The sequence below is a fragment of the Morone saxatilis genome, unplaced genomic scaffold, assembly GCF_004916995.1.
Source record: "Morone saxatilis isolate NCDOM2014 unplaced genomic scaffold, NCSU_SB_2.0 Contig8, whole genome shotgun sequence".
Taxonomy (NCBI): domain Eukaryota; kingdom Metazoa; phylum Chordata; class Actinopteri; family Moronidae; genus Morone; species Morone saxatilis.
The window spans coordinates 5,653,771-5,666,216 of NW_023340257.1; the positions used below are offsets into that span (position 1 = coordinate 5,653,771).

Below are 12,446 nucleotides of genomic sequence, written 5' to 3' on the forward strand. Positions count from 1 at the left end.
TAAACACAGACAGGGCTTCACAGTGCTGGACTTCTTGGGGAACTCCAGAAAGTAAGACGCCCTCCTTGAACCCTCACTATTTGGTTACTTAAGTAGTTGGCCAAGTATAAAATGGAAAAACGGCCAAGAAACACAACAATGATTCTGCAAAGCTCTGAGTTACATTTTTCATCCTGTCAAGGTTTCCACAGACAGGATTTAACTCTGGCTGCAATGGGATTCTATCTCTACGTATCGTCCAAATAAAACGTTATCTTTTAAATAGCCCCATACGGTGCAATGAAATACCTCTTATAATGTTGCATTTTGAACAGATGTATCCTAAAGGTGCTACTGCAGTTTATGCTCAATACATTGTAATTCGAGTGTTTGGAGCGGGTGTTTGTACTGTCAGTGTTGTAACCAGCTTCAAACACAGTAGCTGTAACTTTTCCTGCCATTGAAACTAGGTTGTACTTATAGGTTAGGGCATCACAAAATAGAACACACATTTTAGCTAAATAGATGGTCAATAAGATCATTTCCATCAAGTGAAGTGAATGGGTAGAAAATCAGGAGTCTTATAGTTTGAGTGTCTACTTTGTAAAAACTGTAAAAATACAAAATATGTAAGCAAACTTCAAAAAGAAATTGAATGAAATACATTTAACACTTTATACTTTTTGTACCTTGTGACAACAAAAATAAGTACATAGTACAAATAATGTACAACATAAGTATCAATTTCAGAGAAAAGCAGAAATTTTAAATCCTCTTCTGCAGAGAAAGATCCTCACTTTGGATATTATTCTAACGGACAACATCACCAGTCTCTTCACACAAGTTGTAGAAACCAGTAAAAACACTGCAGTCAGTTTGTTTTTAAGCAGCTGCCACAAAGTAGACTGAAAAGACCCCAATACAGTCATGATGTTTCTGTCAGCGGGGTACTGTGGATGATTCTAGTATTGATTATTAGTATTATTATTATTAGTTTCTCACATATGTTGAAAGCAGAATACAGCATATATTAAGGCAGGGGTCCCCATTCCTTTCCATGTCAAGAAGAACCTTAAAGACTTGGACTGACAACCTCCTGTTTTAGGATTTTAATGTTAACTTATAAACATGACTTATATAGCAGTTATGTAATGGTAAATTCCATGCACTAGCACTACATGTGTCTGAATTAAAGAAAGAAAGGAAAAAGGTCATGAATATCCTCCAGATGCTCCGGTTTCCTCTCTCAGTCCAAAGACCTGCAGGTCAGATCAGCTGGAGGCTCTCCTGGAAATCCAGCCACATTCTTAAGCAGCAACAAAGAAAAGCTGCTCTGTGTATCACTGCCTTTTCTTGTCAGAGGGACTGCATGGAACCCACGGCTGTGAATACGCCTGTATTGTAGACTTTTACTTGTGGTAGAGAGGTAAAGTCGCCAGTTCAAGTCTCCAGACTGTACAGAAATATCAGTGCTGGGGAGGGGAGTGGGCTCTCAGGCTGAACACTCAGCCCCCAAAAGCAGCCCGAAATAGAAAGTGTGGTTGTGCTGGACAGCTCCTAAAAGCATTCTGGTCCAATAGAGTGTGTATGCTCAGCAAACTTTGCTTAGGCAAATAAGCACCTCAGCATTCCCACATTTTTACTTTCAACATTTGTAGGCAGTAGATTATTTTTGATCACTGCAGCGTTCTGCTTCACAGCCCACAGACTCTTGGAGTCACATCTACCTCTTAACAGTTTAACCAAACACCCAAGCTCAGATGTTCTCTGTTAACAGCACTCCACACAATAGATATACAGCAGAAACCTTTGTAGGCTGTAACTCAACCTCTGTGTAACCTTACCCAGTGTCAGGCCATCATTTTAAACTGCCCTTATCAGCTTATCTCACTTGTTACGAGACCTGCTCTCTCCCTGCTGACATGCTCAGCCTCGGGGGAATCGCCTTATCTTTAACCTGCTTTCATTCGGCTGCAGTATCACACTCAGCTGGACCCAGTTTTCAGATGACATTTTCACACTGTTGCGTCACCGGTGGACCTATCATTCCTTTCCATGTAATTCTTCCAAAGCATATTTGCACAGGGTATTGTGAATAGGTAAGCGGCCAGACGGGCACTGTACAGTTCAGTTTGTTGTAGTTCAGATTCCACAGAGGGATCACTGACGTTGCATTCTTACTGGCAGAAATTCTTTTTTTCCATTTGGATCAGCATGTTTTGAGCAATTGTATGCCATTAATCTGATGATGAATGCACAGGTTGAAGTCTTTTTTTTTTTTTTTTAGTAATATCTCTGCAGTGGTAGCAACATGGCTCTAGGGATGCCAGTGTCAGTCCACCACTCCGGTCCAGACTGAAATATCTGACTATAAGATGGACAGCCATTACATTTTGTTGGCCAATAATGGTCATGGTCGCCACCATGAGGTTGATGTTTGTAATTCATTGTGAAATATCTCAACAACTATTAACTGGGTTGCTATAACATTTTAAAGGGCCTTCAGAATAAAACATACTGGATTTTGGTGATCCTCTGACTCTTTGTGTAGTGCCTCCAGCAGGTTACATTTTTGAGGTATTCAGTGAAATAATATGAAAAATCTACGAGATGGACTGGCACACATTTTGTAGAGACATTCACAGTGATACAGTTGATCATTCTGGAGAAATGTACTACAGATATTCCAGGTCCCCAGAGGAGGTTTGATGACTGTGGTGATCCTGTGTGGTGTCATTTAGCGCCATCAGATCCAAATTTCAGTTTCAAATAGAAAAATTCCCATCAGCCTCGGCTGTACTTTGTGCTAATAAGCACGCTAACAGGCTTACCTGAGTGGGCAAACAAGTTAGGCTAAACATTGTACCTGCTAACCTACATGTTAGCATTTTCATTGTGAGCAAGTTAGCATGCTGATGTTAGCATTTAGTTCAAAGTACAGCCTCACAGAGCTGCTAGCATAGCTGTGGACTTATAGTGTTGTTGAAATGTTCTCAGGGAACAGTTGCTCCTTCCACTAAATCACACATATTAAAAGGCGCTTTTAATCACCTTTAAGTCTTCAAGTTTTACAAATGTTTATGTCTAGATGCTGTATGATCGATTTGTAAAGGCAGTACAGTGAACATTTGAATAAAATGCAAACAGCAAACAGAAATGAGACTGATCGGTTCAGTCTGATCTCTGGTTTGACATTTACTTAAGATTGCACATGTGCTTGATGGTTTGTGGATATTGCAGGAACACCATTTGAAGCCATCTGCAAAAGGTTTTAAATACATTTGTTCAGTAGTTATTTTCTGCATCTGCTGCCTGCTAATTGGTTTTAAATGGTTTATAGGACACCCTTCTGTGCACATCTGTTGAGTGTTTTAAAAGTGTTTGCAGGATTTTATCTCTGTTTGTAATGTGGAGGCGGGCAACTCCAAAAAATACTTCAAGATGTGCTCTCGTCCTCTGTCCCAAGTCCACACTACATATTGATTCAGTAAGTGTGTCTACACTGAAAAAGTGACAACATTTAAACTATTCAAAAAACAGTCAGTATGCACACTAAGAAACACTTGTGCTTTTGGGTTTTATATATATACATCATGTTATTATACTAGAATTCTATTGTTACTGTATAGTGTGTGCATACTGTGTATATATGATAACACAATATAGATTAAGGTATGTATATTGTACTTATTATTCATCATACCTACAGTATATACATACATTAGTTCACATGTTGTGGCTGGATTTTCTTCATTCATTCAAATAGTTATCTGTCTGTTTTCCTACCTCATAGCCTCCAGTTTTACTAGAAATACTGAAACTGGCATATGAAATGCAAACCATTTGTACATTTTCAGTTGTAGAATGCAATGCAAACTCTTCACAAAACCCCAGAAATCTTGGATCTTATCCTTCCTCACACTCACCTTTGAGTTGAGCTTCAGTTTTAACCATCCTGGATACACTAGAGGGGGCCATTGGACTGCATATACTACCCACATTCAGTATTGTACTGTGGTAGATTTTCACTACAGCTTGTACATGTCTTGTGAAATAATACATTTCCTTAAACAACAAACAAGAAAACACATCATACTTCATACAATTAGGTAAAACTGTAATGCTTGAGAACACAACCTGAGTTTGATGAAGACACAAGTGAGCAAATGTTTCTTTCTACAACCGTTATAAAAAACTGAATCCATAGATATTCAAGGTTATCACGGTAATGGAAATTCACCACAATGAATTGTTTTGTGTTTATAATAGTGTCTTTTATTGCAATAATATCGTATATTTTCCCATTCCTAGTACAGAAACCTTTTTCATATGGCAGGGTTCATATACACGTCGCTGCTGATTGGTAACTCCTCTGTAAACCCACCAAACAAGAAAAAAGGTACTTCAAAGCCTTTTGCGCACAGTTTCAAGAAAACATGTCACTTAACCTGGAAAACAAAGCAAAATGATGCACAAAGTTTTCAGACTGAACATGCCCCTAGTTATATCTGAGTGCAAAGTTAAAGAAAATAGACCAGTTTTAGTTTCTAGAAAATATCTGAAGCAATCTAAGTATCTAAAGAAATCTTGTTCAGCTGCCTTTGATCTGGCACTTCTAGATATACAGTATGTGAATATACATTGAAAGTGTAAGATTCACATCGACTTGCATATTGTCGCTGTCCAGTGAGAACCATCTATCTCCAATATGCATCCATTTTATCATGAACATCTCTGACCGATGAGGATGAAGCAGAGCGTTGCCTACAGGTTGCTGTTGGAATGAGTCCAGTGGTAAACAATCGTCTTCAGTAAGGACAAAGACAGGTCATTAGAAGTGAAAGAGTGACACAGAATCATCATAAATCTCATTCTATAATACAACATACTAGTCTGGAACATCCACTCAGATTGTACTGAGCCTGGAAGCTAGATGCTATACCAATCAGCCAATTGTGTGGGGTTTGGCTTGATTGCTATACCCTTCCATGGTATTTGACACTTGGAGTATCCTTGAGATTACTAACAGCTGCAGACATACAGGATAATCTTATATTGCTACTATTGCAATATAGAAAATGTTCCGCTTTGGAGCTTTAAATTAACCATAGTGAGTGTAGGCCCAACATATACTGTAGGCTACTAGCATTAACACTGAGAGACATTCTCTTTCTGGCTGCCCAAAGAACTCCCCCAGGATTTGCTCCGGAGGTCAGCGATCAGCTGCCAACACCTCTCTGCCCTGACCTCAGCATCCACAGCAACAGCAGAACCCCAAGACACGTGACACCACTGAGCACACACACACACACACACACACACACAAAACCATTCACATTCAGCTCAAATGCATGTTCACACCTAAAATATGGCAACACACAGTGTGTACATATTTCACATATTTGCTTTCTTTCTCTTGCTATAGATGCGTAACTGTGTTGTATTTATATACCTTAATATTTACGTTATTTGTTCTCATTATATTGTTTAGCAATTTGGCCTAATCACATTGTAGGACCATTGTGTTTGATTTACTGACATCTAGTGGTGAAGTTGCAGAGTGCAACCATTTGAATACAGCTCAGCATTGCAAGCATGTAGAAGAAAGTACGGTAGCTGCAAAAAGGCCCAATGTTGAGACACTTACTATGTCCCCTATGTTTGCCTCAGATCGCTATATTCGGTATTTCTTGTAACGTTAAAATTGTCCCTTTTGATATGTTCGACTCTTTTGTTTGGCTCCACCCAGCTAACTGATGCCATGACCTTTTTTTCCCACAGGGATCATCGCAGTTGTACACAATGTGTGTAGCCTACTACAGTAAAGTAATGAGCTTACATCATACCATCATGAATCATAACTGTAGCAGATGGCAGCGTGTGTGTGCCACAGTCTGCTGTCCTGCTGGCTGTTGAGACACACACCAGTGAGGAAGATGCAGTGTGGTCGCGTCTCTTCACCAGCATCATTGACAACATGTCAGCCGGTTCCACTCACCATGCACTGTGCCACACCAACCCATTCAGCTGTCTGCTCCGCCTTCACACAGCTGCAGTCAGGTCTTGTGCATTCGGAGATTTGTGCGTTTGAGTGTGTGAGATCAAGCTTGTTCAAGGTCAGGTTTATTTTGTATGGTTTCTTTGTTTTGGGTGTTTGATGAATAGAAAATTCTATGTAATCTTAAAAATGTTGCGAGTTGTAAATATGGCTTTGAATTGTTTGCAGTGTGGTGTCAGTTGTCAGTGGTCCACCAGTTTGGGCTGGATTGAAATATCTCAAAACTATTGGATAGATTGCCATTTCATTTGTGCAGATATTCATGGTCCCCAGTGGATGAATCCCGATGAGCCCTTAATATCCTCTGACTTTTACTCCAATTGAAAATTTTATTAGCCCAATATTTTGGTTTACATCCAAATTCTTGGAAATCTTTTGACATTCTTACACTTGGTGTTTAGTGGTAATTTGTTAGTATGCCAGTTGACATAATAAACATTATACCTGCTTAATGCCATGCTGGTGGCATGTTAGCACTGTCATTGTGAGCATGTTAGCAGGGTGACATTAGCATTTACCTCAAAGTGGCTGAAATACAGCCTCATGGAGCTGCTGGTATGGCTGCTGACTGTTAGTTTTGTTAACCCTTAAATGGATTTTAAGTGGTTTTGTCCACATTAGAGACCTGTTGCTTGTGACAGAGATTCATCTAAAATTACTTAAAATTATTAACAGTATTCTAAACCAGAAAAGTTGGCTTTTATTTGTATTTTCCCAATCATTTATAGATTATAAGTGATTTATAGTTGGCTCCACAGCTCTCTGTGTGTGTCAGTGTTTTCTAATGTACGTGGTAAGTTAAAATCAAATGTAAAGCTAGAATGCTGTTACGTAACCCTTTATAAATTGAGCAGGAATACAAGTTTTGAAAACTGTCTGCCATTGGGTATTGGCTAGTTTCAGTTAGCAAAGCTAATCCCAGCTTAATCCCATTCAGAGTCACTGATTTGAGAAAGTCATTGATTGGCTCGACAGAAAAAAGCTTACGGCCAAGGGTTGATGATGATGTCCCTATTTTTTGAGCTGTCAGAGTCGCTGTCAGTGTCACCGGCTACCACTAACCTTTATCCATCTATGCTGTTGAGCCTGACACCACCGAGGATTATTTAGGAGAAGATGGGTATAAACAGGTCAGTCTCCACACCTACCCCAAAAGTTTGTGTTAAGAAGACAAGATTCGTTGTAAGATTGGTATTTTTGTTGTAGCTTTGAGACTGGTAAATTTTGATTGTACAATATACAAATATATTTAATGTCAACATACATATTGTTGTGACACATGGCTACTATCCCTGCTCAATGAAGTCACCAAACAAAAATGAGTTAGCACAGTAATAAGGAATAAATAGGGTTTAACTGAATAAAATAAATAAAATATTCTGCATTAATACTACTCATTCTGTGAGGAACTGCCTGTGGCTGAAATCCATCACCACTGATATTTTAATAAAACGCAAGGCTGCAGAGACTTTGCCTGCTTTGATGGTGTACCACCTTTTTCTACTTTGATAACTGATTCATATTTTTGAGGCTGAGCTCCCAGTTGGAACCCCCCCCCCTTGTTGTTTTTTTAATGTCCTCTTCATTCTTTTCCTCTTCATTAGGAATGAGGGTCACATACGGTATATCCTGAATCTCTTCTTCTGAATATAATTATTTCCCCTTATGGTAGCTCTACCTGCTTCCATTGACAGTGGAAAGAAAAAAGAACACATTTTGCGTATTAACAAATTACCACAGTCCTTGTCATTAGTGGTCCCATCCACATTTGCAAGGCTAATCCCTGAACTCATTGGGAACATTAGGTGTTGAAATGAACTCTGGTTCCATTATCAGTGTGACGCACGGTACCTGTTGAATCAGAGCTAGAACATGCTTTGACGCTTTTGCATCAGTTGCCATGTTACCTTTTATTTTATCATTGTCAGGGCTAGAGAAATTTTGGACAAGCAATCAAACAGAACATGATTGCAGATACACATATTCTTCTCTTGCTAATGTATTCATTGGAAAATAGATGGCTTAGTGTTTGTGCCATTCAGCTCGGTCCCAGTGGACTCTTTTTCACTTACATAACTGTATCCCCTCCGCATTATCTGTCAAATACAGTCCGTTTATGATTAGAAGTCACACAAACACACACAAAGACACACACTTTCCATGGCTGTTTGGTACATTCACCATCATTCCCTTGATCTTTAGCACAGCGTCATAAATAATGCTCAAAATAAACTCTATCATTTAACACTATCATTAAAGCTTTAATAACTGTCAATAATTAATTCCTGAGATTTAAACTGTTAATCAAATACTGTTTACTGGATCAAACTGACACATATACACAACATCAACTCGCCATTATTTACTATTTCAGTCATTTAGCTATAATTTTATACCTTTTTCCTACCTGTTTTTGCTAACCCAACCACGACACAGTCTTTTCAGTCAGAGGTCATAAATTTGCCAAAGGCCTATGGGTCATTATGCATTTATGACATGCTGACTGTTAAAGGTGATTGGCAGCTGGTGTGATTGGAGACAAGTATTATTTCAGTGGAGGAGAGGATCTTTGGGAAGGTTAGAGGAGCGCTTCTCCAGCCCGAACGCGGCCATGGAGTTGACAAGAGTGGCCATCTTGGTTCTGCTTGCATTTGGATCGTCTAGTGCCAAAGGTAAGACAAAAATCAATCGATGCCCACTCTTAGACGTGTATATTTGTCCTTATTATTATTGTTGAGCTATTACGTGCTTTTTTGGGAGGTTCCAACGTTGCAACCTTACCTCTGGAAACTTAAATCAAACTTAAATATGTTCAACTCATTTAGGATCTGGGCTTCTGTTCAGATGTTTGCTAACTTTCATACTTGTTGAAATATTCTATTCTTTTTTTCTGCTTTGAAAGCTCAAACCCTGGAAATTTCACCCATTTTTGAATCTTGTCGACTCCTCTTTAAACCTTTCAAACTAAGTCATACTTTCAGCTTGAAACTTTAACCCATTATCACCAATTGCACTTAGTTTAGTATTCAGCTTTTTCATACCTTGTATAGTTTTTCGAAGAGCTCAGTGTCTCTATGTCTAATTAACTTACATTTTTACTGACTGCTTTGACTAGTTAAACGTCAACTGACACTTGAACTGAATATTCTTCTTACACTTAATCTGACATTTCCACTGCCTACAGTGCACACAGTGCTTCCTCTTGAACTGAAATTACAGCTACTTTTACCACTTGCTCCTCACCTGACAACTCAACTGCTTTCTGTGGTTAATAATCAAGTGACATTTCAGCTGTTTTCATCTCTTATTCACCTGCTTACATATCGATGGATACTTTAAACTCTGTCAGGTCTTCGAAGGTGGAGACCTTTGAACAACAGCAACAAAAGAACCCTTCTCCAGCTCTTCTATCTCAACTTCCATTGTTCATGCACAATTTACTTCAACAGCTTTCAATGTATACAGTTGGCTGCACTTCAGGCAACACATTAACCTTCTTTCAGCATCACTTCAGCAGCCACTTCAACAACAACTTCACCTGTTTCAGTATTTGAACCAGCTGTATAGGTCAATTGTGTAAGGACAAAGGTTTGGTACTCCTGTCGCTGGTGGTACACTCCAACGGTCATATACCTCAAAATTTCAAATAAAATGACGGAACTCAAACTGCCTTTATTTGGTGTCTATATGGTACAGGCCTTTAACTCCTTTTGCGCAAAACTCTTGCTCAGCAAATATGGGAAATACTATCAAATTGTTTATTTAATCCAGAATATTAAATATTTAAAAATTAGGCTACCGAATAACATATTAGTTACAAATTTTTGTAAAATGGTTCTGGTTTCTGTAAAATGAACTGAATGATTTAATTGTGGAGAATATAACCGATCTAACAATGTGTAGTCCATATTGACAAAAGTTTAAACATTTATATTTGTGAAGGTGATCTAAGCATCGTAGAACTCGTTCAAGGGGGCGACCTAGTGGGCTTTAAGAGGTTTAATACATCCAAAGAACTTAATTTAAGTTTTACAGTATTTTTGAGAATCATTGGCAATCTTTCTGTTCAGTCGTTTAGGTATGTGGATGTAGATGTGTTTTAACTGCAGAGTTTCAGCAGCGAACGCACATAAATCAAATATACATTCTAGTTCTCCCTCCTTTTCTTGCTTACAGAAAAACCGGCAGATCACAAAGGCCTGAAAATGTTGAGCTTGATGTATGATCCTGACCTTTTTACCCTGGAGTTAGACTTCTGTTCTATTTTTCTGTGTGCTGTTTTAAAACTTAATCACCACCCATTCAGGGCTCACTTTCTCCTCTCATGTTGCGCTCTGTTTCAACCTCATTTCAGTCTCCCCTTCTTCACCTTAATGGTTCTTCAGCTTCCCCCTTTCCTTTGATCCTTTACAACAATTTACTCTTTTTGTACACTTTCCTACCCGCTGGTTCTGAAAGGGGCTTCCAAACTTTTCAAACCAGCACACTCAGGACTTGTGGAGTTGTGCAACTGGCTGCTATCAACATTTACTGCTTGTTAGTGGACTACCGTATCAAACTACCTGTTGATAAAAGAGCATGTGAGTGAGATATGACAGCTACAAACAAACAGGATAATACACACAGTCCCAAAAGGCCTGAACAAAGAGCACTCAACTGGGTTTTTATTTTTGCTCACATTGATCTCTACAGTATGCACGGCTCTTTGACTCTCTGTATCAGTCACCAGATTGAAGATCATAGAAAAGTTAGTGTGATACATGATGACCTAAAAACCCATGTTGAGCTTTAATCTGCAGCTGTTGTGCTGTAGTTACTTATCTTTATTACATGATAAAACCTACAAACTTTTCCCCAAAGCACGGTTTGACTGATATATATGAGTTTTAAAAATCAGCAGTTCCACAATTTGCACCAATGAAACCATCATATTTTTTTTTTACCAAAACCAGTCTGATCTGTGTGTTTGCCTATAGTTAAGGAGGAGAACCCAGAGTTCTGGAGGTCACAGGCCCAGAAGACTTTGCACTCAGTGCTGGACAGGAAACTCAACACCAATGTGGCCAAAAACATCCTGTTTTTCCTTGGAGATGGTAGGTTTATAATTGTGTGCCTAACCCCCCCGCATATTTCAAAGAAAACACGTAGAGGTGGCTAAACCCAGAGAGACTTTGGTCTGTACAGCAGGAACAAACTACAGAGAGACATTTCTACTATGGCAGAGGAAGATATGAGTTATGAGAAGTTATTGAGGCTGAAATGAATAGAAGATGTGTGTGTGCGTGTTTGTTATGTGTGCATCAGGCATGGGAATCACGACCTACACTGCAGCTCGTATCCTCAAGGGTCAGCTGCAGAACCAGACTGGAGAGGAGACAGTGATGACCATGGACACCTTCCCTAATGTCGGACTAGCTAAGGTACACACACATGCACACACACGCACACAAACACACACACACACACAAACACTCAAACATCCACTTAGACTCAAGGATGAACTGATTAGAATTCGATGGTTAAAGGTCAAGGTCAGTGTGACATCACAAATCATGTTTTGTCACTGTGACCTTTTTTAGCCAAGAATTTGGGTGATTTCAGATTTCACACACACGCTGACTGGGACCACATAATGCGTAAACAATAACTAGCACAATACAGGCTTTCCTCTTTCACTGCCTCATTCTGAATTTCGAGTGTCCTCGGAATCACATGTAAACAACGTATTGGAACACGCCTAGCTAATCGTGATCCTGTGAGTGAGTCACCTACAGCTCATAGAGCATCTAAAAATGCCAGGAGAGAACAAAAGCAACACATTTTGTATAGCTATACTCTACAAGAATCCATCTTTACATAGTAATCAAGTACATGTGTAACGTATATTCACTGGAATCACACATATGTATCATCAGTATGGTAATAACTTCTATTTTGCCCAAAAATACACTTCCATGTGTCAGGTTGGCAGAGGCGGTAATTCTAGTTTCTATCATTATTATGGAAGGCACTTTCATCATTGGCAACCTTTGCTACATTATATTAATATGTAGGAATGCATTTTTAATTATTTTTTTAAACCATGCAATGTCCCCTCCACACCGCCGCCCTTGACCGAATTGCTGAAATCTTTCTGTCAGCTGTTACGCTGCCTGCGTCTCTGCTCGTCTTCAAGCAATGCTTTTGAAATAAAAGACCGTAGCAGCCACTCGTCTCCTGTGACTGTCTGTTTCTCTTTTTGTATGAGCTCAGCTGCTACAAATAAGTGGACAGTCTGGACAAACACAACCAAGTCACCTTGAGGTGGCTGTGTGCCATGATAAAGCTACAAAGTCAGAGTTGACACATCAGCGGATGTTCAGTTCACTATCAGCTGTGTGTGTGTGTGTGTGTGTTTGTTTGTGTGTGT

At 39.2% G+C, this 12,446-nt stretch overlaps 1 protein-coding gene across 1 annotated transcript in view; it reads left to right on the forward strand.

Moving 5' to 3' along the window:
* The first annotated feature begins 8,648 nt into the window (after positions 1 to 8,648).
* alp3 (alkaline phosphatase 3) overlaps positions 8,649 to 12,446 on the forward strand; it is a 14,063-nt gene continuing 10,265 nt past the window's right edge. Inside the window, exons 1-4 of the mRNA XM_035680396.1 lie at positions 8,649 to 8,709; positions 11,014 to 11,130; positions 11,342 to 11,469; positions 12,001 to 12,013. Of these exons, the coding sequence (XP_035536289.1) occupies positions 8,649 to 8,709; positions 11,014 to 11,130; positions 11,342 to 11,469; positions 12,001 to 12,013 (319 nt within the window). The remainder of the gene's footprint in view (positions 8,710 to 11,013; positions 11,131 to 11,341; positions 11,470 to 12,000; positions 12,014 to 12,446) is intronic.